Consider the following 25,481-nt stretch of genomic DNA (forward strand, 5'->3'; position numbering starts at 1 on the left):
GATACTTGTCGAACTCTTAGAAACTTCTCTTCCTGAAGCTGATCCCAGGAACATCCATCTTCTCGACGCTCATCATGAATCCAGAGTAGTAAGTTGGGGAGACATGGAACCACAAGGCCTCACAGAACGCTGACCTTCGGATCTCGCAGAGAACACCCTGCCGTCCCCAGAACAAGAAGAAGCTGGATTCGCAGAAGGCTCAAGCTTTCGCTTCCCTCAGGACTGCTGGGCGGATTGCAGCCTTGCTAATCACCGCCTCTCTCCAGATACGATTACCTCTTCAAGCTCCTCCTCATCGGTGACTCCGGCGTGGGAAAGTCCTGTTTGCTGCTGCGATTTGCCGATGATACATACACTGAGAGCTATATCTCGACCATTGGTGTGGACTTTGTATGGCGCTTCCAGAATCCACCTCGGATCAAGAACCCGAGATGGCTGACAGGCTCTACCAGAAAATCCGGACGATCGAGCTGGATGGCAAGACCGTAAAACTTCAGATCGTATGCATAGCAGTCACTCGATTCAGTCCGCGGACGCTGATATAAGTGCTAGTGGGACACCGCAGGGCAAGAACGATTCCGAACCATCACATCCTCCTACTACCGCGGAGCACATGGCATCTGCGTTGTCTACGATGTGACAGATATGGATTCATTCAACAACGTCAAGCAATGGCTTCAAGAGATCGACCGCTACGCTACAGAGGGTGTGAACAAGCTGCTGGTGGGCAACAAAAGTGATATGTCGGACAAGAAAGTGGTGGAGTATACGGTTGCGAAGGTACGTATCATATAATTGACGACATTGATATACCACCGCGAATCAAGTCTGATATTTGATGGAAACATAGGAGTTCGCCGACAGCCTTGGCATTCCCTTCCTAGAAACATCAGCCAAGAACGCTTCAAATGTCGAACAAGCCTTCTTGACCATGGCGCGACAGATTAAAGAGCGAATGGGTACCACAACCGTCAACAACAAGCCCACCGTCCAAGTCGGACAAGGTCAGGGAGTGCAATCGGGTTCGGCCGGCGGGTGTTGTTAGAGAAATAGAAGCATGGGGGGGGAGAGGAAGATTAAATTGTGGTCAAGATGGAAGACCTGCCTCCGATGAGGTCTACGTATAACACATGTGTCTGCCTGCAGTCATGGTTGGTTTTACGAGCGTTAGAGGGTTCTAATGATGCGAATCTTGTCGGCTTGGAATCGAGGACCTCAGCATTTCTAATGGCCGTAGTATGATGGGAATAGAGGTCGTTGTTTCGTCCAGGTTCGGCATTGTCTCATAGGTGTTAGTGCTCAGCAATCAATTCTTCATGCATGCTTTGTGTTCATTGCGGACGCTACAACGCTTTGGGCTAATGATATTTCTCCCAATTCCCTGACCGTGTCTTTCAGGAGCAGGCTTTGGGAGCCCTGACTTTACCAGAATTCATTCTTGTTCTGTCAGTCCATGGTTCGTTACCCTTTTGTGAGTTGAGTCGGGGCCCCCAGCCTTCTGCCTCCGTCTACCTTCCTCGGCATATCTCTCTTGAACCTGCAAATGCTTCCCTCGGCAAAGGCTACAGCAGGGCCCAGCCCCCACCTAAATCGCAATTAAATCATTCAGCAACGCCACCACGGGCAAGATCACTAGCACGGACACCAAAATCACTGCAAAACCACCAGGCGAAGGGTTTGAAGCCGAATTGCTTCTACTCCCCTGAACTACGCTTCCTCTAGCTGTGCTCGTACTCGGTTTCGAAGATGGTCTGGAATGATGACTGGTTGATACGATGGTACTCGATGATGGCGCCGTGGACGTCAAGACGAACTCGGCCTCCGTCCTCACCGTTGGCGCCGTGCTTCCCGCCGGTTTATCACCATGATCGAAGCACGAACAGGCGCTCTCGACCTGGGGGCGCCCGAATTGGCCCACGTAGGTCGGGAGGAGGATCTGGGATTGGGAATCGAGATAGAGAGGGCAGAAGAGTGATGCGTCTTCTGAATTACTCCACAGGGCGCGGAGCTCACTGTCTAGGTAACACGGAAAAGCGACGGCAGCGAAGGCGGGTGTGGTCGGGCTCGGCGTTTGCAAGGTGATGTGTGGTGTGGATGTGTGAGATGTGTAAGAAAGGTGAGGGGTGTGAGATGGTTGAGAGATGTGGGAGGGTTGAGAGGCGTGGGAGGGGTAAGAGGGGTGAGAGGTGTGAGACGTGTGAGACGTGTGAGACGTGTGAGATGTGTGAGATGTGTGAGATGTGTGGAGTATTGTGTGAGAGGTATGAAGTATGTGAGAAGTACGAAAGATGTTAGAGGTGGAAGTTGTGTGCATGATGCGCAGTTTGCTTGTAGGATTGTTTCCTTTGCAGCTGGTGGGACTGAAGGGGTGGCATTGGGGAAAGGTGAGCTCTCAGGAAATTGGCAAATGGGCAAAGAATAGTTTACGCTGACAGTGACGACTGTCAGGTAAAGTACCTTACCTTAAGGTAATTAATTAGAAGGCTTCACTAGCTCGTTTAGCTGCGCGTGACCAGAATCAATGCAGGTCAGAAATCGGCATGTTTCATCGACGTCTTACGCTGATCGGTGAGTGCCAATATTATCATGGACACTTCTCAGACTTCATACAGTTCATCACCATCACCATCACCATCACCATCTCCGTGGCTGCTTTCCCCCATTTGCATTGAATTATCATTCTATTGAATTTTCGGATTATAGGATTTTTGGATTGTTGAAGAACATAAATATATATTCCTCGATAAATTTACCGCCCTCGGCACTCGTGTCCTGTCTTCATTGAGCCTCACAAGCTCGAGGATCGAAAGTCTGAGAACCCTTTCGCTGACACTCAAGCTCCCTCGCAACGACACATGCGTGGTTGGACAAGGAGCATTCTCTCCTGTTCTGGACATGTGATTGGTATAGAGTGGGCGTATGCAATGCCACAACCTTCCTTATCATGGTGGAAACCGACTACCAAATATTCACCAGTCAGCCACTCGGCACAAAGGTACAACTTGCCGGCGTTCTCACTGTTACTTATATCATCCAGCCACAGCAACAAGCCGACCTGATCTCCACAATCTTCTCTCCGGCCATCTCGACGCTGGATTTCATAGAGTGGTAAGCAGTACTGCTGTTCACCTTGCTCCCGCCGAGCGTCTCCTCGCTTAGTATACCACACCCACGCCCAGTGCATGCTTGCCAGGAACCAGCAAAGAAGCAAGAACGCGTGGATATAGACGCTCGTGCTACTCATTCCGTGGCCATCTGCAGTGTGCTTGGGAGGGTTGAAGTGTCGATAGCCAGAATGCCTCATGACGTGGGAGGAGTGACACATGGTAGAGCTGGTGGTGAGCGCTGGATGGGGTGTCTGGCTTGGAGCGTGAGTACAGCAGCACAGTCCGGTTTGGGATGTAAGTACGTGGAGTACTGTCGGGCTGGAGGTATAAGTACTTTGCAAGGGAAAAACTGCACGGGCAATAAAAGTGGAGAAATTTAAATCTCATTCAATTGTGCGCGTGGGTCTAGAATACTCTACTTTTCCAAGCGAAAACTACCTTACGTCCTTGGCAATTCGAAATATTCCCTTTTCCCAGCAAGTGACTCAAGCCAAAGTACGAGCAGCATCACCTATCCCTTGCACGAAGCGCGGCACCCTGTGGTGCATTTCTCATCCACATCCCCTTCTCAGTCCTCAGGAATCCCCTCGTGAAGCTCATATGCGGGTGGTGGAAGTTTGAAATCATCGTCCTCGTCGAGTAGGGGATATCCTGGGTTTGGCAGGAGCCTGCCCGTGAGATCCACCATGCCATTCTCGAGGGCAGCAAGCCTATCCTGCTGTCTTTGATCCCGTTTCCTTCGCTCCCGCCAGTCACAGATGTGGGAGAAGGCCAAAGCCGTGACGGCGATGAGGCAGAGCATCGTGTGTTTGGACGAGGGGTCTTTGGGGACAGCACCCGAGTATTCTCGAGAGGAGTGGTAGCTGGTGGGAGTGGACGCTTGCAGGTAGGTTAGGACGTAAGTCAGATTGAACACGTTCGTTCTGTGATGTTTGGCTTGTGGGTTTTGGTGATTGACGGAGAGGTGCAGTTGGGTTGGACTCCTGAGGAAGAAACGAATGGAGTACAGCATTTTATTTCGTAGATGAGAAAAATGCTTTATTTCTGAAGATTTCGGAAATTGCATTATAATGTCAAAACTTGCTCTGTATCCAGAATCCCCTTTCTTGCAGCCTATTATCAAGTCCTGACCTCTGGCATTGTCCCCAGCGTGCACAAAGTCGGGCTTCAAGCCGATCAACTTGATATCTTAATTGGCTGACGGCGTCTCATCGTCTGGAAAGACAGGTTTGTGACTCAGCAGTGACTGCATCCTTCCCCACCAAAATACCCAGCCTCGTGTCTCGCACGATGATCCGGCGAGAGATCATCTTCATACATCTCAGCTGCTTCGGGTTCTCACCTCAGACCTACACACGCTCAAAATGCTCTGGACAGTAACGTACCTTTCCCCGTATCGCTGAGCCACTGCTGATCAGCGACCATGGCCTTCTTTCTCTTGGGATCGCGGCGTCCCTTGATCACCTTGGCGATGATGAGGATGATCGAAATTCCAACGAAGAAGCCGAGCACTGCGATGGCACCGATGGGTACCGTGTTGGCAGAGTCTGCTACTATATCAGTCATGGTGGCGACGGAGCGCAATAGTCGAGTCGTGGTATTGTACTACCCGTCGTCTGCTCTGTTGCTAGAACATCCCGAACTCGTAGCCGAGATGACGAGGTTTCTGGCGCTTTCTTGCAGCCCCAAAATCCACACTGTGCCGTGTCAGTACCACTAGCAACACTGGTTCCAGTCCCGAGAAATCCAGCCATGCCTGCTGATGTGAAAGTAAAAGCCATGCTAGCTGTCGGTTCTCGGACAATCCATTTGTCTGGGAAGAAAACAAGAAGCAGATTGGGGGTCAGACAGTCTTGTAAATAATGAGGATGGGAATCGTCAGTAGCGTTGCTGCGTTCGAATCGTCCTCGGGCGTCGAACGGACTCAATTCTTCTCAGCAAGAGTACTACTTTGCATTTTAGGCCCACAATTGCTCAAACCTACTCCCAACTAGTACAGGACGGTTCTGCCATCAACAGTTGCTCGAAACAAGCCATGCCGGAAGCCAGGCTCGACATAGCAGGCATATGGGCAGCCCAAGGACTTAATTTACCAGAATCGAGAGAAGTGTCAATGGTCCATTTGAAGACTCGGCCCACCTATACATGACTGCCGTTTCTGAACTTCGCACTCTTTCTCTAGTATAGAGATAAGAACACAGGAATTTGCTGCCTCCGTACTGAAAACCCCTTGGGAGGGAGCGCCGGACATGGCTGACTGCAGACCAGTGAAGCGCACACGGTGAAAGAAATTGGTCGTTAAAGAAACGAGATCAGAAGTACCATGTTTGGATCAGGTGCAAATACGAGAAACTGCCAAATGAGATCTCCCAATCTCACACCGGACGATTTGTAGTAAGGAGTAAAGCGGCCACAACCCACTTTCTTACGATTACGTTCATGAACACAGCTTTGTAACAGAGGTAAAATATTGCAGCACGAAAGGCAGAAGCTTCAAGACTCGAAGGAATGTCGGTTACACTTCGTGATTTCAAACTATAAATTGATTCTTCAAAGGAATGTAGACCAAAGATTCATGTACCACAAAACCCAAGACCCGGATCTGCCGTCCATGATGAAGCTTGTCTCTCGGAAAGGAAATGGAAAGCGCGATGACAAGCCAGGAACGGACCATCTATAAAAGCGCACAGCCCTTCGGAATGCGCTCCACGGCAGATGTGCATACACTGTCAATGAACGTTGGCTGGTGGTTCAAAATCCGTTGCCCACCAGACACGCTCTTCGCCGCGTCCTGGACCTTGTCTCATATTAGCTACCCGCCGACCCATTCGGGATGACTCGATCATACCATTCTCGACTACACGGTTCTCGACCATGCTGTTTTCCATGTCTTGTGCAAGAGCATCGCCGATGCCTCGCCGCATGCGGAGCTCATGAAGTTTGTACGACAACCAGGACAGTGCGTCAGGAACCGCCAGCGAAAAAGCGAGCAGAACGAGCAGGCCAACTACGATCAGCGAAAAAAAGATGATGGCCTTGAAGAAGTTGGTAAGGAAGACAGAGGGATCCTGCTCGGAGTTCATCTCGACGACTGCTTTTGATGAGATTCGAAGCTGTATAACTATCTGGTTGATCTCTGGGAGCGGTGGGAGTATGGGTTGTCAGCGGGTTATCAGTAGCGGTGATGTTGGAATTGCAAGAGAGACTCAGAGATTTAAACCATCTCTAGTACGCAATAATGCAATAAAAATATGTTCGAATTGAGTCTCTGCTTTGAAGTATCGAACTTGGCCTATCTGGGAGGTAAATGCTTTTTTTACATGCTCGATTCCCGAGCAGGCTTCGACCTGGAATCCACCGTCGCCTAGGAAGTACATGCGTGTGGATGGCATAGCGAACGGGTATTTTATTGTTGAAATGTCCTGACGATCCGGTTTTATTTGAGCGTCACTGGGTGCCATCCCAAAACAATTGCGAGCAAGGAATTGAGAAGAAGGCATTGACACTTATTTGATATATAGCGACAGCACATTTCGATGCAATGGAGGCGCAACTCAGCTATCCTCGTTGTGACAAGCGTACAGATACGCCCCAAAGCATTTTTGAGAATGTCTTTCGCGTAACAGTCTTCTTCCACAGACGAGCCTGGTATAGTGAACCAAAGGATACGCAGTTCTTGATCCAGTCGATCGACGTATGCGGTTTCTTGCCAAACCACACTGTTTAATCTCTACCGGAGGCCCCTGACGTTTTATGTGCAACCGAGCTGTAAGACGTGAGTTGAGTCTGCATACTCGGTCTTCTATTGGGTGTGTATGAAGTTGGAGGTACTTGTGGGCTGTCTGTGTTTAGACCGTAGGCTAACATGCTTTCTGAAGCGAAATCCCTGGGGATCTCGCTGCTTGTATTTAGTTCTGATTGTTCATGTGTCTGAGCCTCGACGTCAATATCGCCATTGGTGCATATTCAGGTAATACGGAAAACATCTCATCAGCTTTGACATGGACTTCGGAACACGGCTGTGTGTCGTACCTATTGAAGAGGATCTGAGCCGTTCGGATTCAGATGTTGAAGCCTGCTCGGCAATGGTGTTTGGAGTTGCCATTAGGAAACATCCGAAAAGAGCTCCAATAAGAGCTCCGGCACAGGGGCAAGCAATGAGTATGATTTGGTCGTCCTCCGTCATGCCAGACCAGTGAGGCCAAGGAGGTACTCCGTATGAATCGGTTATGACTCCCACCGCGATCACCACACCGAGCAGCGCCATCAGCACAACGTAGGTAATCTTTGCTTCCATGGAATGAGGTCTTGTTTGAGACATGATAAAAAATTCGTCTGGAGAGATGGCTCAGGTGGTAAATCGTTGACTCTTTGGATTTCAAAGATGATGCTGCTATTCACTCTTCCTGGAATTTCCTTGTAGGATAGGGCCTAACGTATCTGTAAGAGCGTCGAATTGCCTCGTGCGCCAATTTCCTATTGGGCGCTCTCACAGTCACCGAGCTCTAGGTAGGTATGTTGTTACGATTGAGCATTTTTATCGTAAGCGTGCTTGGTCCTTTGTCGCCATTCCCAGACAGCAATGCGGTAGAGTAGCAGGTGCTCTGCGCAGGTCAATGAGAGAATTGCAACAGCTGGGCGAAACACGTCCTGCTTTCAAAGAGTAGGGCCAAAGGGACACGCCATCCGCGTTGGCTTGCTTTGGCAAGTAATAGAATGAATTTCGATCCGAGCAAAGACATAGAACAATCAAAGAGAGGGTGATTGGGGTACTTGGTATACTTTGGAGGGTTGGAGCTTTTCAAGTTGGCCACAGAGCAGCATTGAGCAGAATGTTTTCTTTTCTCCTTGGACGGTCACATTCAGTGCCACGTTCGAGCCTGATACCTAAGTATGATTAGAGATTTCGATTTGTCTCCATGAGCTTTTCATCTTTCGACGGCATTGAATTTTTGCTCAACACCGAAGCACTGACGGTATGAGAGTGTGTGGTTCCGAATGCTCTGGTGAGATACCTGTGACTTGTGTTATGTATGCTACAATCCATAACTTCACTTGATGAAGCTCGATGAGGATGGATGAGAAAGAATATGAATATGAGAAGGTAATGGGTGAGAGTGGTTGAGGATGAAGGAGGATGGATGATGGGTGAGGTTATGCCGGGCCATTGGGCATTGGAACATAAACTACGAGTAAGGTAAGGAGTAAATCTAAGGTACTTTTAAAATAGGTACCTTTAAGTACCTTACGGGCCATAATACTACCTTAAGGTACCAAGGCAGTACAAACACCTTAGCTCTCGGGGGAAGCCGACTAGCAGAATCCCTGGTTAAAGTAAAAGGTAAGGGAAAGTACGACTTACCTCAAGGTACATGTAGAGTACGGTACGTACTCAATGCAACATGTCAAAATCTTCAGATCCAGATCATTTCTTTCAAACCAGGTACTCTAGCTTCTCTTCCCCCACCCAAATCCAATTGATTTCTTCTGTTAGATCCATCACTCACCTCTCCCCAGTCATTCCCTCGCGGAAACCAGCCGGAAAACCCTCAAATCCAAAAACCACCATGGCTCCCCAATCCGTCTTCAAAGTAAAATCCTCGCCATCATCTCCCATCCTGCAGACCCGGGCGCTGTATACGTAGCCGAAAGTGCTGGGACAGCAAGGAGGGTAGTGCTCGAAGTAGGTGAGATCACCTCTGCCCATGTTGATCCCATATATCCTGCTGAAAACGATGCATTCTAAAGGCTGCTGAATCCTCCCATACCTATCGTGGACCGACGACACCCCTTACCTCGCTCGCTCTCTCTACGATATCCACTATCGACTCCCTCTTCGCTGGCTCCTGGGACAAATCCATTTGGTCTTGGAACAGAACCACGCGAGTTCCACAACGCCGCTACTTTGGCCATTCCGACTTCGTGAAAGCGCTTCTCTGCATTCGTGTCAATGGTGCAGATGTACTCATATCTGGCTCCGCAGATGCTTCCATTATCCTCTGGGATGTTGAGACTGGTGACAAGCTACATACGTTGAAAGGAGGGCATACGAGAGGGATCTTGGACTTAGCCGTCGACCCTATCACATACCCATCATCGCCGTTAGCGAAACATGATGGAAGATCGATCGTAGTTTTCAGTGCGGGGAGTGATCGAGAAATCAGGAGGTGGCGTATCAGCGACGACCTCTCAACCGCTCGCGAGACCGAGACGGACAAACCACTCCTCCAGCACGAGACTAGCGTGTACAGGTTACATTTCGACGCTGACGACGACCTGTGGACAGCAAGCGCCGACGGTAGCGTGAAATGCCTAGGTAGGGAAAGAGGGTGGCAAGCTGACACCACGCTCGTGCATGGAGATTACGTCCGAGCAGTGGCTGTCGATGAGAGAGGTGGTTGGGTTGTGAGTGCTGGCAGAGATGAAGACGTGAAGATTTGGGACAGGGCGAGCGGCAAGTTGCACCATACGTTCTCAGGGCATTTTGAGGAGATCACTGGGATGTTGTTGACAGGCCAGACGGTGGTGACGGTGAGCATAGATGCTACCATTAGACGATGGTCGCTGAAGGCCGAAGATCTGGGGAAGGCGGTGAGGGAAGCTGAGGAAGCCAAGAACGGGGTCGAAAAGGAAGAGAAGGTAGTGCAAAAGAAGGGGATAATAACGGATGACGAGGAGAGGGAATTGGCGGAACTGATGGGAAGTGATAGCGAGTAAAACGTTGCTCGCTGGCTGACACACGTCACGAATGCACCTCCGGTCTTTACATCCAATACATACACGTGGATCTCGCCATCCGATGCGATTTACTGTGACACTAGTACTCGCTCAATCTCAACTTCTTCCCAACAGCCCGTCGTGCATTGCCTATCGCCTTCTCGCTCGGCCTGTCCTTTTCTTCCTGGCTGGCCTTTAGCACTTGAAGCAGCATGCCCGCATCGAAGAAGCCATCTGGTTGAGCCATATCAGCAAGTTCTCTCAAAGAATTGCGAGGAAATACTCACAACCACCTAACCCGTCATCATCACTCTCTTCCTTCACATCGTCCACAGGGTCATCTTCTCCCACAATTGCCCTTCCTCTCTTTGGCACCACCTCTGGTCTCACCACCTCCCTCGCTCGACTAGCCTTTGTGCTCCTACTCTTTTGCTGTGTTGATTTCAGGAGTCTTCTGATCTCCAGAAAATAGCCCTCCAGAGCATCAATGAATCGCTTCGTCTGTCTATGTTTGCTACTTGCGCAAATAGATACAGAGTCTTCTTTGATGATGTAGCCAATACCAAACCCGTCGGCGGAGGTGGGGCCAAACCCGAAATGTCTGAGAGCAGGGTTGCCGCAGTTGGAGGTGGAGATAACGGTTGTATTGATTCTGTCCCACCCGCCATCGGCGAATAGGGCGGGCATTTGGTGAGTAGGCTGCTTGGGGTGCGGAGAGGGTGAAACGGAGCCGTCTTCTTTGGCGAACGAATTACGATTGGGTGATCCAGCCTCTGAGCCCGCGTCTACTGGGCTCGAGTAGCCATTCGAGCTCATGCCGTTGCTGCTTGCGGCCTCGGCTCCTTCCTCGTCGACAGCGCGCTGCCAGACGCAGTAAAGGGCGTAGAGATGGCGGTCTTGGCCGAGTGCTTTTGCACACTCTTTTGTATGGGCTGTATGCTTCTGTGTTGCTTTTCGCAGAGCTTCAACCTTTTGGGTGGCAGGATTCTCGCCCCAGAAGGTGCGAATGAAGTCCGCAGATTCTGGAGAGACGGCCCGTATGGCTTCAGTCCGGCCGTGGAGGAAGACCTTGGTCATGGCTGGCTCGTAGACGTTTTCTACACGGCCGTAGAGACCGTAGTAGGCGGCTTGGAATGCCATTTGAACGAAAGCGTCCGGAGAAAAGCCAGTTGAGGTCATGAAACTCTTTCCGTACCCGGTGAACTCCAATGTCTGGAATTCGTTCTGCTGGATGAGATCTGCTAGCCTCGTTTCAGCAAATCGTAATGCAGTGCTGAGCTCCGGTAGCATGTCCCATTCCAACTTGTGTGGCGTTGTGCTGACGTCTCCAAAACTTTCTGGGTCTCTCTTTGATGGGTCAGGACTGTCTGATGCCCACAGACTGGGAGCTTGTCCGTTGATACTCTTAGCGAATCGTAGAATGGTGTCGGTGTAAAGGTCGCTGGCAAATCGCAGGACTGTATGACCGTCGACACCAGTATGTTCAAAGTTGATACCTGCGCTGCCATTCTTGCATACAATGATCTGCATCTTATCGTACCATCGATTTGTACAGGTGCCAACTTGGACGCCCCTCACAACTTCGCTCGTGCCGCAGAGCATGTTTCCGCAAAGCTGAGCGCTTGTCTGTGGCTCGGTATAGTCAAGACATAAGATGAAAAGTGCAGAATCCACGATACCTAGACAGTCAGCGTTGTTCGAGTCCTCTTCTCGCGTCAGGACATCTCTCAGTCCTGACCAAATCTTTCGATTCTCTGTACTTAGTATCCCAAGTGCAGCTTTCGCTGCTTCTTGAATCGGTGTTTCCTCGGCATCGTCGACAATCACCTGCAGGTTCAATGCCATATCTTTCTCCGTCATGATCAGGTCTGCGTTGTCATCCAAGACGTCGTACCAGTAGAATTGCCCCTTGCAAAGCACGACAATATGCTTCGCACCGCTATCTTGCGCAATCTGGCATCCATTCTCTGTTGGTACGCGGGCGGTGCCAAAGAGTCTCGAATACTGGTACATACAGAGAGGGGTCCCTTTCAGGGTGTCTGGCGGTAGCTCTTCCTTCCGGACTGCACGAACAAAGCATAGAGCAGATATGACGAGAGATGCGGCACGTGTGACTTGATTGTTTCGAGCTGGCGTCGGGTCATCTTCGAGGAGGAAGAAGGGATTGAGGTTCAGAACAACAGGGTTGTCAAAGTTCAGATACGAATCGTACCCTCGAAGCACGCTGTCAGCCTCGGGAATGCCAGAAGTTGCGAAGATGGAGACGTACAAAATTGCTCAATGTAGCTTGTCTTTCCTGTGGCATATTTCTTGAGTCTCGCCTGTAGCTCAAGACCCTCTCCTTTCAAGAATTCCTGCGCCGCCGCACAGGTATCTTCTTGCTCTCGTTCGCTTTGAAGCGGCCGGAGCACATCCTGATATTTCTTGAGAGTACTTTCGAGTTCTGGTATTGGCAGTTTTGGGAGCTTGTCTTGAGCGGCGAAGGTGATCCCAGGCTGGTGCTTCGCTCCATGCGATGCTAGAGGTTCTCGCTGCGAGACGGAGTATGACTGCTGTGTCCTTTTAGGCGAGGAGCGATCGGCATCGGAGACGGGAGGCTGTGAATTCGCCAACGACTCGTTCAGAGACTTAGGCATAGTGAAAGTGCGTACTGTCATGGTGAAGACGTTTTAGTCAGGTGAGCGTAGGAGACACCAGCGTCGAGATAGACAAAAGCTTCAAAGCACTTCTGTAGAAGTAATGACAGTCTTGAAGGCAATACGAAGGCATTGGAATCAGCAACAGCAAGATGTGAAAGAAACAGGAATCCTAGCAAGGATGCTCATGAGGAGGTGTTGTATGACAAAAGTCACACTATTGCCAAATGATGCGGACCCCGGGATGAAGTCAGAGAGTGCGCTGTGCTGTTCTTGTGGTCCATGGACAAAAGCGAAAGCGCAGGCTTTTGTATGATGATGCACTATAGGACTGCGCACCTACCTCATGACCACCTATAGTAAGCGCGGGAAAAATCGACCGTCACACTTTACTCCCCGTGCATATGGTCCCCCAACGATCACTCGTCGTTCATGCACTCCACTTCAAAGAAGGGTCAATGAATGGCTTGTTGCCCGGACGAATGGCGTTTAGGGGTAATGAGATGATGAGATCACAGCAAAAGGTGGCTGTGTGTAATAGGTCTTTGGGGTGTGCAGTACGGACAAGAGGATGCGCCCATGTAGATCGGATGATCCGAAGCTTCGGACCAAGATGCAATTGTTTGCTGTCGATCAGTAGAGTATAAGTATTTTGTATTCGAAGGGCAGTCTTACTCTTAGCCCGACGAGCGCGTTCAAGCTGCAACGTCACCACGGCCTACCCCGCGTCGTCAGAAGGTGGGGGCCTCCTCCGCGGGGAGAATTGGCCTTGATGCCCCCCCCCTGTCTCCGGGCGATCATTGAGGCTCTTCGGGATTACAGGGTGACTTGCATAGGACACACACATCGAGGAGAATGAAACGACTTAAGGCTAGACCGACTCGAAACCCATCGGCTAGAGAAGGAGCCTTTTCCCGCCACCACCGCTCACTTGAGTAATAGATAGGATTCAAACCCTCACTCTCCGATGTAAGCATGAAGGTTAGCGTAGCATACTGTTCGTTGAAAAGCTTCAACAGTACCTACTCGTATGCGAGTATTGCGTTTCCCCCAAAAGGATATCATTGGAAATATTCATTGCAAGCTATCAAACGTAAAGGTGAGGAAGCCACAATTATAAGATTTAGAAGGGTTCGTAGCCACCCTGATGGAGTTCTGTATCTTCGAAAGCCTGAAGGACTTGCAGCTGTCAACGCTTGAATAGCTGTGCAAGACATCATCATGAATGGCCTGGAAAGCAGTGGTGCATTGCGGTCTAATGTTACGAGGTAAACACCTCCTGTACTCCGGAGAGGCAGAGTTGGTGACACAGCTTCTTGCAAGGACCGTGAACGGAGAAATTGGTGTCAGCGGCCCTCGATGGAGAGGGTGCGGTTTAAACAAGAAAGTCAACAGGTCTGCAAGTGAGGACCAAGACGCGCTAGTGCAGCCCTATCAAAGTATTGAGAGCTTCAACCACCAAATGAGGGTCAAGTTCCCTTTTCATACACCCCATCTTGCCGCGAATTCAAATGACATCTACAGGTTTCGAATTATCCGACATTCATAACTACTTCACTGCTACACGTTGATATCATCAGTGCCCTTTCCCGGAGCATTTCAACCGGCCAATCGACTATTCAACCTCACTGTCCAGCAAGATACCAAGGGCAAGATAACGTTTCCTTCCGGTTCACGACCCGAATTCAGCCATGTCTACCGCCCAAGTGTCCAACTCATTAGCTTACTCCGAATCTAAGAGTGCGAGGAAGAAGAAAGCCAAGGCTGAAGGCCCAGTTCAAACCGCAGCTTCACCAACAGAGCCGGAATCTGGAGCTGGGCTAACAGCCGTTGATGGGGCCGCAACCGCGCCAGATGGGTCTTACGAGAGTCCATATATCAAGGAGCTGTATAAGTAGGCTCACTATTCGTTGAGCTCGGGGCTCCAATATCATCCGAAGGGCTAACACGACCTCTAGGAACATCCGCAACATCAAAAAAAAGCTGGTGACTAACACCCTGTGCGCGTTCGTTGCAACCACTCTGACCATTGAGTAATTAGAATGCCACACAAAAGGTTGATTCTATCATCGCCGAGAACCCAGGCTTGTCGCTCGACGAGCTCCTTTCGGCTCGAAAGATCAACCAAGACCAAAAAGCTCAAGCTCAAAAGAAACCTTCGCTACAAGCTTCTCTTACACAACTCGAGGAACAGATTGCTCAGTACAAGCAATTCGACGAGGACTATCAGAAGCGCTTGTCCGCAGAAAAATCAGCTCTCGAGACTGCGCATACAGATGAACTGCACAAGGTCAAGGAAGCTGCAGTCGCCGAGGCAGCAGCGGATGGCAGAAAGGAAGCTAAAGATAATCTACTCGTGCTCAGCAAATTCCTGAGAGCAGCAGCAGCTAAGCGGCAGGGTGGTGATGAGACTTCACCCGAGAATCGGGCTTTCGAAGGTGCTCTGCTGCTGGTCTACGGAGGCGAGATCGGTGCGGTCGTGGCAATGGAGAGCTTGATTGCCGGTAGCGATGAAAAAGTGCCAACAGTTGATCAAACTCCCTCAGAATTTACCTGTAAGTCTTTTGCAGTTCCCATTCATTATATCCACGCTCAATCCATTGAAATGCCATGCATAGATAAGCAGGTCCGAGACTTAGCGTTTGAGTATGCACCATATGCAGCGGAAGAAGCTTGGGCAGAAGAAGTCGCTCAGTCGGAGCCAGCACCTCCCGCTGCCGAAGATTCGTCTGCGACCATTGGAACTGACCCTACGGTTGCTCATGCCGGACTCACAGAGATCGACGATTCAGCTGAGCCCACAGTGAATGGAGTCTCTTCCCATGTCGATACTCCCAATGTGCCAGACGCATCCAACATCGATGCTGGTGCGGCCAACGCAGCGGCCGGAACCAACTGGGAGGCCAAGGACCCGGCTTCTGCCGGTTCAGGCCACGACGAATGGGTCGAGATCCCACGTGATCCTACCGAGACAGACACTGGAAACTCCGCCACGCCCGCAGGGATGACAAGTACTCAGAGCTGGGCTGAAGACGTTCCCACTGAACCCACAGATTCCATGCCGACTCCAGGATATGCGCAGACCCCTGCTGACGGCGGTGATGGTTTTCATGAAGTCCAGCATCATCGTGGTGGACGGGGTCGCGGCAGTGGTCAAGGAGAGCATCGTGGTGGTAACCGTGCTGGCCGTGGCTTTAGGGGCGATCGTGGAGAGGGCGGAGGGCGTAGCCGCGGAGGCTATAGGGGAGATCGCGGTGGAGGAGAAGGCGGTGGACGTGGTGGTGGACGTGGACGTGGTGGATTCCGAGGCAACCGTGGGCGTGGTGAGGGAGCCCAATAGGCAAGTTGCGCTGACCCCGCACCATCTGTTTCATTAGGTCCTTTGTACGTGCGGCCTTTGAGCATGTGCGATCTTTCTTCTATGATGCAAAAAGGAAAATCCGGAAGAGCTAGAACGAGGATTAATTTAGCATTTCACTTTACGTGGCTGCCGATGCTTGGGCATAGCCGGTAATGTTGCGAGCATAGCGGGTGCATTGCGTCTAGAGCGGGTCTACCAGAATGATGCTCTCTCAAGCACCATGACTTTGAGATTTACCCTTCCGAGCCTTCCTGTTACATCCTACCAGATACAAGATACAAGACTCAGGGTTCTTTCTACCATGTCTAACTGCCCAATAGCAATTGGCCGCGGCCGATTCATGCAATGTGCGGCTGTCATCCGATCTAGGGCTGAATCATCAAACGTGATCTACTGCAAGGTACCTTACCGACATGCTTGTCCAACTTCTTTGTACCATGTCTTCCTTTCATGGAAATGTGAGGATGCCCTAAGCAAAAGATTAATTGTTTGGTGAAAATATTTCTGGGAGCCTAGGTATGCTGAAGATCGCGGCTACGGATAGATGCACAACACAAGGATTGATCTTTGCTATGAGGGTCTTGGTCAGCAAAGAGATGTTCTTTACGCATACCCCAATTGCAAAGGGTTGGGATCCGTTAAAGCAAGTGATCGTACATGTAGACAAGCAGTTTGGTCGAAGAGATAAGACCATCCTTTTTGACCTGAAGACAACGTCAACTAAAGCTGGAATTCGATCAATTCCAGAGTGACACAGTAGTGGCTTGTTCGAATGCTTCATGAAAGCTTGAGTATTCAGTCTTGGTGAGTGCCGTGATCTGATAAGAGCGAAAGCTCGAAGCCTCCTTGAATAGAACCGGCAGTTCGTGCGGAACGATGTTCTTGGCGCGGACACTAAGCCCTAAAAGCTTGGCGCAAGCGACACTCTAGACCTCAACCACGTCTTTACTGACCCCCATGGCATTTTAGCTGATCCCCTGGACAAGCATCAAGCAATGGACCTTGGAGATCCTCATATCAGTCTCTGATATCACCTGTACTTGTTTCTTGGGACATCCTTCGCCTAGGGAGGCACGAGACTCACTCTTCGGCCTCTTGGCATGCGACGAGAAGACTCGAATAACACTACTGGCCTGACAGTCTGATTGCACCATCAACCAGCGGTACTCGAGCGCTCCGTTGACTGTCAGCTGAAAGAGAATATCATTCGCCGCCATGGCGGATGCGGCCATGTCTCCACCCAGCGAAGGTGAGGTGAAGATGGAGATCGATCAGGCCGATAGCAGACCTGCCCTTACCCCACCCACGAGCGAGAATACTGATAAAAAGGACGACGAATCTGGATCAGAGCTATCTGATCTGGAGCCGGAAGAACCTTTAGAGGAACATCCTGTTCAACCGAAGGTAGAGGATGAGGAAGAGATTGTTCCGGACCACTACTATGATGGTGGGAAAGTGCCCGTTTTCAAGCCTGTAAGTATCCTACCCGCGCCAGAAGACTCTAATCTATGGCACGCGATGGGCCTGCGGTTGCTTGTTTCATCACACTGACATATCCTAAGACTATGAACCAATTCCGCAGTTTCAAAGAATTCATCCAGAAGATCGACAAGTATGGCATGAAGTCAGGCATTGTCAAGGTCATTCCCCCTAAAGAATGGTATGTATTCGCAATGAAAGAGCTGATTTGCCACTCAACGCCGGCTAATCAATTCTGACCAGGCGCGATTCTCTCCCTTCACTCGACGAACAAGTCAAGACCATCAAAGTCAAGAATCCTATTACACAGGAATTCCATGGTACCCACGGCACTTATACACAAGCCAACATAGAGAAACAGCGTTCGTACAACCTGCCGCAATGGAAAGCCTTGACCGAAGAGAGCAGTCATCAGCCACCAGCGAAGCGAGGCGAGCGTCGGCGTAACCAGGAAAAGCCTATCAGAGCGCCTCCTGCACGAGTGCGAAATCCTCCTGGTACAAATACGGGCCCAAAGAAAAGGGGGCCTGGTCGTCCTAGGATCCGTCCGTTGGCGGCTACTGTTGAAGAGAATGAAAAGGAGGCCGCTCAAGACGCAAATGGCAGTAGAGTAGAGACACCGCTCACGCCCGTTTCGCCACCACTGAAGCCAAAGAAAATGAAGAAAGAACAGTTCAGTGACGACGAAACACCCAAGTCTAAAGGCCGTCAACCAAAGTCCGGTCAATCAAAATCGGTTTCGTCTAGGAGACAACATAACCGTCGAGATCAAGCAGATGTGGTAGACGAGGAGGCTTTCCAAGACTTTGATTATCGCGTCTACAACCAGGGAGAATGGACCACGGAGCGCATACAGGAGCTTGAAACAGCATACTGGAAGAGCTTGAATTTTAGTAATCCGTTGTACGGTGCCGATATGCCAGGATCTCTTTTCGACGACTCAACCAAGGAGTGGAATGTCGCAAAGCTTGAAAACCTTTTGGACGTTCTGGGTCAATCGGTGCCCGGTGTTAACACGGCGTACCTTTACCTGGGTATGTGGAAGGCTTCTTTTGCTTGGCATTTGGAAGATGTGGATCTCTACAGTATCAACTACATTCATTTTGGGGCTCCAAAGCAGTGGTACAGTATCTCACAAGCAGATGCGCGGAAGTTTGAAACAACCATGCGATCAATCTGGCCAAACGATGCAAAGAACTGCGATCAGTTCCTCCGCCACAAGACCTACCTCATTTCGCCTCAACTTCTCGAATCGCAGCACAAGATCAAGGTCAACCGCCTTGTCCACAACGAAGGAGAGTTCGTCATCACTTTCCCGTATGGCTATCATTCGGGCTACAATCTCGGCTACAATTGCGCTGAATCTGTCAATTTTGCTACTGAGGCTTGGTTGGATTACGGCAAAGTCGCGAGAAAGTGCAATTGTGAAGCTGACAGTGTCTGGGTTGATGTTCGAGATATCGAGCGAAAGCTTCGTGGTGAGCCCACTCCCGAGTACTACGAAGAGACTGAAGACGAGGAAGACGACGAGGATGATGAGCCTACTGATCTGCCTACACCTCCGAGCAGCGACAAGGGCAAACCCAAACGAAGTCACAAGAGAAAGAGGGACGCCAACGAGAAAGACACCAAGCCAAAGATCAAGAAGTTACGAATTAAGATGAAAGCGCCTGCATATGAGCCTTGCACACTGTGTCCGAACGATAACTCTTATGAAGAGCTGCTGCCGACTGACAATGGCCACAAAGCTCATCGGCGTTGTGGTCTTTATACTCCCGAGACCTACATATCCGAGGAAGGAGGGTGTGAAAAGATCTGCGATGTCGCTCACATTGATAAAGCTCGCTTGGAACTGAAATGCAACCACTGTCGCAGCAAAAAGGGGGCTGTCTTCCAGTGCTCCCAGAAGAAGTGTGTTCGAGCGTTTCACGCAACGTGCGCAGCTCAAGCCGGAGTGCTCGTCGACATCGGTCTCGTGCCAGTGTACGGAGAGGACGGGACCGAGTACACGGACACTGGGATTGACTTCCGATGTCGCATCCACCGAGGCAGAAGAGGGAAGAATGTTGAAGGTGCTCATCTTGAGGAGAATACTTTGATAAGGAAGACTGCACTCAAGCTTCCCGTTGGAGAAGTGGTCCAGATGCAGTATCTTCACGGAGACATCTTCGCTGGTGTTGTCTTGGAAAATCGGAAAAGCGAGCAGACGCTGTTGATCCACGTTCTGCCAAGGGGGTAAGTCCTTGAAAAGTGTATCTTAGACTTCCCTTGCTAACGAAAAGTCCTACAGGGACAAGATCGAGGTCGAATACAAGTGGCTGCTTGTCTTTGATCCCATCAACTCTCAGCTGCCAATGCCTTCTGAAAATGCCAAGCCTCTGCCCGCTGAGCTGGCCCGCAAATCTCGAACTACTGCCGAAGATCCTGCGAACAACGACGATCCTAAACCAAACGATCCTTTCGGTGACCCTGATAGCAATTTCCGCTGGGAGGAGTTCGACTCTTGCAAAGCCTTCCGGAACCCGGCTCAGGTAAAGATCGACATTGACAAGCCGAGCAAGCTGTGGTACTATCTTGGCAAATCATCTACTGAAGCAAAAGCCCATTACACTGCACATTTAGCCATCCAGCAGAACGACCCGACTGCGAATTTCCTGGAGAGCGTCAGGATTGCCTCAGTAGCCGCTGCAGCTGCGAAGCCACCTGCCCAGCGAGTACCTTACTCAGCTTCGTACCCATCTGGTATCAATCATCAAAATGCCCTAAACGCTCCCCGTACTGGCGCCAACGTCCATGTGCCACAGGTCAAGCCACAGCCCAAGGCCGCGGCAACCCAGTATACGAAGCCAGCAGCCACCAAGGAACGGCCATACCACGGCAAATATGCTATCACGGATCCAATAGCTGCTCAGTACAAGCCTAAACCCGGTGTCAATGTCGACGCGCAAGCATTGTACAACCAGCGTGCATTCCAAAACGCAGCGGCTTCCCAGCTTCCGCAACAGTACCACAGCCATCAAAATCCTGGCTATCGAGCTCCACAAGCATCCATGGGAGCTGCAGCTCCTACAGCACCCATGATGTCTGGACAGCCCCAAGCGCCTCAAGATCCCAGGAGTCGAACTAAGTACAGTTATAACTACAACGTGAGGCTCTTCAAACATGTTTTCTCCATGTGACGTCCACTGACAATATTCAGCGAACTGCTATGCCGTGCCAGCAAGCCCAGGCTCGGCCGCAATATTCTCAAGAGCAGCACAGTCAGCCGCTGCATACGCCTCAGCCTGCACCATACTCTCGGCCTCAAGCTCCCGTTGCCAACATGATGGGCGTCCCTTTTACGACTACCACTCCTATTGCTAACCAGCACACCTTCAGTAGACCGTCATCGGCTCAGCGACGCCCATCATCAGTATCCAGTGCCCCCGAAAAATCTATCGTATTGACAGCGCTAGTACCAGAGACGAAGAAAATTTCTCGCATTAATGTCTCAGAGAGGTATACTTATCTTCACGATGCGGAGAAGGCTCGTCCCCAAGTTTATCAGTCACCATACGCTCTTGGAGGGGGCTTCAGTTCTGCTTATCTACCAGCTCCGGCCGCTGCACCCAAGACCCGACCAAGAGGCCCTAGTATCAGTGAAGAGTACCTCATGACGCGTACACCAAGCCAGCAAGAGCAAATCAGCCAGAACTCCATGGAAGCTAAGGTCAAGGCCCAACAATACCAGCATCAACAGCAATTGCAGCGTGGCCAGAGCATAAGCCAAATCCAGACACAAGGCCAAAGTCATAGTCGCAGCAACAGTATCAAACAAGAATATCAACAGCCTCAGCACGTGCAGATGTCAGCTATTCAGCAACCTCAGCCATCTTACCACCACCCTTCGCCCCAAGCGTACCGCAATTTTCATACGAACCCCCAATCCTACCAGCAATACAACCATTACTCACCCTCCTATGCTGCCAGCTCACTTCATCATCAGCCACAACCTCATCAGTATCATCAGTCCGATCATCAGCCTTATCATCATCATCAATCTCCGAATTATCCGACCCACTACCAACAGCCACAGACGTATCAAGCGAACCACAGTCAGCAACAAGCGCAGTATCAATCCCCACAAGACTTCCAACTGCAACTCCAACGCGAAGCCCAGCATTCTCCGCAAGGCGGATGGTTGGACCAATTCTCACGCGGCCTCCAGAACGCAGCTAACCACGGCGGTAGCCAAGGAGTACCCGTATACAGCGGCGCAAGTAGCTATGGCGGCATAGGCTATAGCAGTGGTGAAGGTGGCCAAGGCAGTCCGCTGAAGTACGAAATGGGCGGAGCTGGCACGGAAATGCTGCCTATGATGCGAGAGGGAGGGAGGTACTGAATCAATTCAAATACGGAGTTTGGAAGGTAATGGATTTTACTGAAGGCGTGTGTCAGCATCTCAGCCGGAATCATGTGGAAGGACGAGATGACTTCGTGCTTCATTGTACATTCTTTCATGGTATGTGTGCATGTGGAATCGGTGCTCCAAGGGCAACAAGGGACGGATGATCACGGACGTTGCTTCATGCATATGGCTACCCTTTTTATGCAGCGAAGAGACCAAGGGATGGGGTTGTATTTACGTGTGGTACTTTACGTACAGACGAGGACTTTGTACTCTACGTCTCGCTTGTAGATAAAGGGTCAAAGCGATTAATTTCGCTAAAACTGTGTTATGAAATGGTGACTGCTCGACTAAGTCTGATCTGATTGGACCAAGGGCCGTAAGTTTCAGGTCGTGATTGCAGCAGGTCATACTTTCTCCCTGGTCTACTGCCTATGTGGATTGAGATCAACTTCGTAGAATTTCCAAATTTCAGTGGTAGCGATGATCTGCTCAGTAGCCTCTACACCAGAGTTATCTGTGCATTCTGGAATGTCACGTTCTTAAAACCAAACCCACGATTCCAAAGAGCGGAGTTATTGGAATCTCGAGTGCCGTACTAGTACAACTATTGCTCTGGTCAGACTGTTCTTCGAGGTCCAAGTAGCTGCGAGAATGTATGTAGCTGTTGTTTAGGTTGCTCTTCTTATTCCATGGTATACAAGCAAAGCTCGTGGTCATATCAGAGCTTACCGTATTTTGGAAACATGGGCGATCCACAGAAGATAGCCGTACGGAGAGCATCACTTCTCTTTCGAAGAGCTCGAAGAGGAAGCGAAGGAACTGGTGGCGGCAGACAAGGGACAAGAAGCAGGTATGACAGCGACTCGAAGCATGACAGCAGTGAAAGAGACATGTCCGTGGAAAGATTGATGGAAGTAGTTTACAAAAAGTAGATATCGCAATGTAGCCTACTGTGGGATACCGTCAATGACCGTCCATGAATCAGCCGGAAGAAATCGTGGAAAAAGCCGTGTACAATAACCGCATGCCTATGGAAAATGATATTTGACCTGGTGTAAGTGATCCAGTGGCCGAGCATGATCGCACTCTCCGCTGTTCTCGCCAAGTTATATCTCCATTTTGTCTTGGTCTCAAGTTGATGGAGCCCGAAGTGGGCTTGAGACCCTTGACTTCCACTGCACATCTAAGCAGTCTGTTGGTCAACCGTCAGGCGACTCAAAGCGGGTCTTATTCAATGGGAAGCCTTACTCCCAGGCTTGGTCATTGATAGTCAGTCGGGTCATGCCAGCAGGGTTGGCCGTGAGTGAATCCTGCCCGTAAGCTAGCAATATGACCTTGATTCTCGAAGACAGGGCGCCTAAGACCACTGACTCATCTACTCGCTCTGCACTGTAAGAAACTTGCTTTATGCTTCTCTTCTCGAATTCATTGAAATCTCTATTCTCAAAATCTATCCTTGGGGAATCTTGACGCTACCACGGATGTCCATCTTCGACATGGATCGTCATGGACTCACGGAAACCTCTTGTGGGTACTCTAAAACGGCACAACTCGAGAAAGATAGCTGCGTCTAGCATTTGAATTTCATAAGACTCTTCTGCATAGTCGATCAGCCTTCTTCAATCACATCAAAGTCACATTGCATGCCCACCTCGCTTACTTCCCGGATACTGTCTGCAGTGATTCTCCTCCGATTTCCGTTCTTGATATGCATCGATGCTTCTTGAATCAAACTATAGATTACAAGATTTATTAATACTGCGGCGTTGAACGAAGTAAAGGTGGAAAGTAGGGCATGGACTCACTCTTGTACGAAGAGGGTGTAGTCTAGAAATATCTGCCTTTTTCATCATTGACATATCCTCAGAAGAAGCATGTTTCATACCATGATGCGTGACTTACCAGGACGTCAGCGTTCTTGCTGAGACTGCGATTCGAATGGGCTTTGACGATCTTTTTGATTGTGGATCGAGGGTAAAGTCTTTTAGATGCCATGGTAGGCCTCGTGGGCCTCGTTGATCTCGTTGAGTTAGCTGGAATGTATCGGGGGTAGAGTTCTGTTCTACGCATGTACTGGGAGACTGGAAGCTTGTGGTTGTGCTTTGTTTACGTTTGAGTCTTTTGACCATATATTCGTAAGGGAAAGTTTGCCGACGCGAGCCGCCGCGGGCAACTGCTATCAGATTTCCCCGCAGACTAGCATGACTCTATCCCCATGACAGACCTTCTTCATACGATCCCAGACTTTCCGACGAAGCTGTATACCCATCTTCTGCCATCGTTGGAGAAACATCTAATCACCACAACCGACCTTCTCACCCTCGATGCTTTGGAGGTAGCAAAACGGGCACATTTACCCCTCCTTGATGTGAGGAGACTGGCCAGTCATGTCGTTGCCATCTTACAATGTCGATTGGGGTTGAAGACAGACAATGCGCCTTCGTATCAGAACGCCGGAGAAGGCCAGGCGGGTTATGGCTCGTTGAGGAAGACGGGAAAGGAAGCGACTACCCGATTGAGCCTTATCAGCACTCTTGACCCTTCCATAGATGAAGCATTGGGCGGTGGTATACCAACAAGTTGCATCACTGAGATCACGGGAGAAAGGTATGACCTCTGATCTTTAATCTTGCTTCACAACAAAGGCTAAGACTTGATAGTGGTGCTGGCAAAACGCAACTCCTCCTCACTCTTCTTCTTTCCGCCCAACTTCCTCCACCTGATGGTCTCTCACGTCCAACCCTCTACATCTCAACCGAGCACCCTCTTCCGACAGTTCGCCTTGCTCAGATCCTCAAGAACCATCCAGTACTCTCCTCGCATCCAAGCCCACCCTCTCTCAATCGTATCCTCACTCTAAACACCCCGGATCTTGAATCCCAAGACCACATCCTGACCTACCAACTCCCAGTCGCACTCGCCCGTCATAGTGTCGGCTTGGTGATCCTCGACAGCATAGCAGCGAACTATCGCGCAGAGCGTAGCTCCGCCAATACGCCTTTCGCGCTCGCCACACGCTCTGCACAGCTTGTACGGCTAGGCGCTCTCCTGCGATCCCTTTCCCGCGAACACAATTGCGCAGTGGTGGTAGCAAATCAAGTCGCCGATCGGTTCGCCCCCGTCTCCACGACTTCTCGTGCATCGGCGTCGATTTCCGTAGGAAATGTCTTTTCATCCTCTCCAGCGTCAACGGCTACGACCTCCGTCCCTGCACCATCAGTATTAAGTCTTGACCACCAACAACGCTTCTTTACCGGTTGGGGCGCGGAACCCTCGACTCCGTCCCACAATCTCAAGACGCCCACTTTAGGCCTCGTGTGGGCGAACCAGATCACTTGCCGAATTGCGCTAGTCAAGGAGCGGGATTATGGCAGCGCAGGAACTGGGGAGGGCGAAGTAGCAGTTGACGACATTGGAGGCGCAGAATGGAACTCGAGGCGTTGGAGAAGGTGGATGCGAGTTGTGTTTGCGCCATGGGTAAAAGCCACTGGGGAAAGGGAGAGGGGAGTGGAGTTTGAGATTTGGAGTGGGGGCGCAAGGGTTGTCAACAAAGCCGCTGCACAATCTCAAAAAGCAATGTAGATGCTGGAACTGTACCTACAAATGACCCTGATATTGTTAGCCACTTGATTTTGGATGGCTCAAATTTGAGATGAGGAGGCACATTTTGCGAGAGGGGATCGTGATTCGACATGGCTCAGCTCTAAGCAATTAACATCCTATGCCACCAGATGCTAAGACGGCCATATCCTCTTTTTGGCGAAGTAAAAAACCATCATCACGCTGTGCTA

General features: G+C 50.4%; 10 protein-coding genes across 10 annotated transcripts; 5 read left to right on the forward strand and 5 right to left on the reverse strand.

The window, feature by feature from the left end:
- Positions 1-74: 74 nt before the first annotated feature.
- On the forward strand, positions 75-1,045 carry HO173_010477 (uncharacterized protein; the record flags this gene model as incomplete). The annotated part of the gene is made up of 5 exons (XM_037312362.1): positions 75-85; positions 267-390; positions 453-500; positions 553-780; positions 851-1,045. 5 exons carry the CDS (start codon positions 75-77, stop codon positions 1,043-1,045), a joined length of 606 nt encoding a protein of 201 aa, XP_037160767.1.
- Positions 1,046-3,675: 2,630 nt separating this feature from the next.
- HO173_010478 (uncharacterized protein) lies at positions 3,676-4,119 on the reverse strand (the record flags this gene model as incomplete). Its single annotated transcript, XM_037312363.1, has 1 exon — positions 3,676-4,119. One exon carries the CDS (start codon positions 4,117-4,119, stop codon positions 3,676-3,678), a length of 444 nt encoding a protein of 147 aa, XP_037160768.1.
- A 224-nt stretch (positions 4,120-4,343) lies between these two features.
- HO173_010479 (uncharacterized protein) lies at positions 4,344-4,888 on the reverse strand (the record flags this gene model as incomplete). Its single annotated transcript, XM_037312364.1, has 3 exons — positions 4,344-4,417; positions 4,493-4,654; positions 4,717-4,888. 3 exons carry the CDS (start codon positions 4,886-4,888, stop codon positions 4,344-4,346), a joined length of 408 nt encoding a protein of 135 aa, XP_037160769.1.
- Positions 4,889-5,836: 948 nt separating this feature from the next.
- HO173_010480 (uncharacterized protein) lies at positions 5,837-6,190 on the reverse strand (the record flags this gene model as incomplete). The annotated part of the gene is made up of 2 exons (XM_037312365.1): positions 5,837-5,904; positions 5,956-6,190. The coding sequence occupies 2 exons, from the start codon at positions 6,188-6,190 to the stop codon at positions 5,837-5,839; spliced, it is 303 nt and encodes a 100-aa protein (XP_037160770.1).
- A 2,319-nt stretch (positions 6,191-8,509) lies between these two features.
- On the forward strand, positions 8,510-9,824 carry HO173_010481 (uncharacterized protein; the record flags this gene model as incomplete). The annotated part of the gene is made up of 3 exons (XM_037312366.1): positions 8,510-8,550; positions 8,625-8,790; positions 8,856-9,824. The coding sequence occupies 3 exons, from the start codon at positions 8,510-8,512 to the stop codon at positions 9,822-9,824; spliced, it is 1,176 nt and encodes a 391-aa protein (XP_037160771.1).
- A 100-nt stretch (positions 9,825-9,924) lies between these two features.
- Positions 9,925-12,481, reverse strand: HO173_010482 (uncharacterized protein; the record flags this gene model as incomplete). The annotated part of the gene is made up of 3 exons (XM_037312367.1): positions 9,925-10,058; positions 10,112-12,037; positions 12,094-12,481. 3 exons carry the CDS (start codon positions 12,479-12,481, stop codon positions 9,925-9,927), a joined length of 2,448 nt encoding a protein of 815 aa, XP_037160772.1.
- A 1,670-nt stretch (positions 12,482-14,151) lies between these two features.
- HO173_010483 (uncharacterized protein) lies at positions 14,152-15,800 on the forward strand (the record flags this gene model as incomplete). Its single annotated transcript, XM_037312368.1, has 4 exons — positions 14,152-14,354; positions 14,419-14,446; positions 14,502-15,015; positions 15,079-15,800. 4 exons carry the CDS (start codon positions 14,152-14,154, stop codon positions 15,798-15,800), a joined length of 1,467 nt encoding a protein of 488 aa, XP_037160773.1.
- Positions 15,801-17,036: 1,236 nt separating this feature from the next.
- HO173_010484 (uncharacterized protein) lies at positions 17,037-21,681 on the forward strand (the record flags this gene model as incomplete). Its single annotated transcript, XM_037312369.1, has 5 exons — positions 17,037-17,294; positions 17,384-17,481; positions 17,544-19,535; positions 19,591-20,446; positions 20,500-21,681. The coding sequence occupies 5 exons, from the start codon at positions 17,037-17,039 to the stop codon at positions 21,679-21,681; spliced, it is 4,386 nt and encodes a 1,461-aa protein (XP_037160774.1).
- A 1,579-nt stretch (positions 21,682-23,260) lies between these two features.
- HO173_010485 (uncharacterized protein) lies at positions 23,261-23,685 on the reverse strand (the record flags this gene model as incomplete). Its single annotated transcript, XM_037312370.1, has 4 exons — positions 23,261-23,287; positions 23,342-23,423; positions 23,496-23,527; positions 23,593-23,685. The coding sequence occupies 4 exons, from the start codon at positions 23,683-23,685 to the stop codon at positions 23,261-23,263; spliced, it is 234 nt and encodes a 77-aa protein (XP_037160775.1).
- Positions 23,686-23,905: 220 nt separating this feature from the next.
- On the forward strand, positions 23,906-25,272 carry HO173_010486 (uncharacterized protein; the record flags this gene model as incomplete). The annotated part of the gene is made up of 2 exons (XM_037312371.1): positions 23,906-24,297; positions 24,351-25,272. 2 exons carry the CDS (start codon positions 23,906-23,908, stop codon positions 25,270-25,272), a joined length of 1,314 nt encoding a protein of 437 aa, XP_037160776.1.
- Between the last annotated feature and the right edge of the window lie 209 nt (positions 25,273-25,481).

The sequence above is a fragment of the Letharia columbiana genome (assembly GCF_014066305.1).
Source record: "Letharia columbiana isolate WasteWater2 chromosome Unknown Sc0000049_s0, whole genome shotgun sequence".
NCBI lineage: Eukaryota > Fungi > Ascomycota > Lecanoromycetes > Lecanorales > Parmeliaceae > Letharia > Letharia columbiana.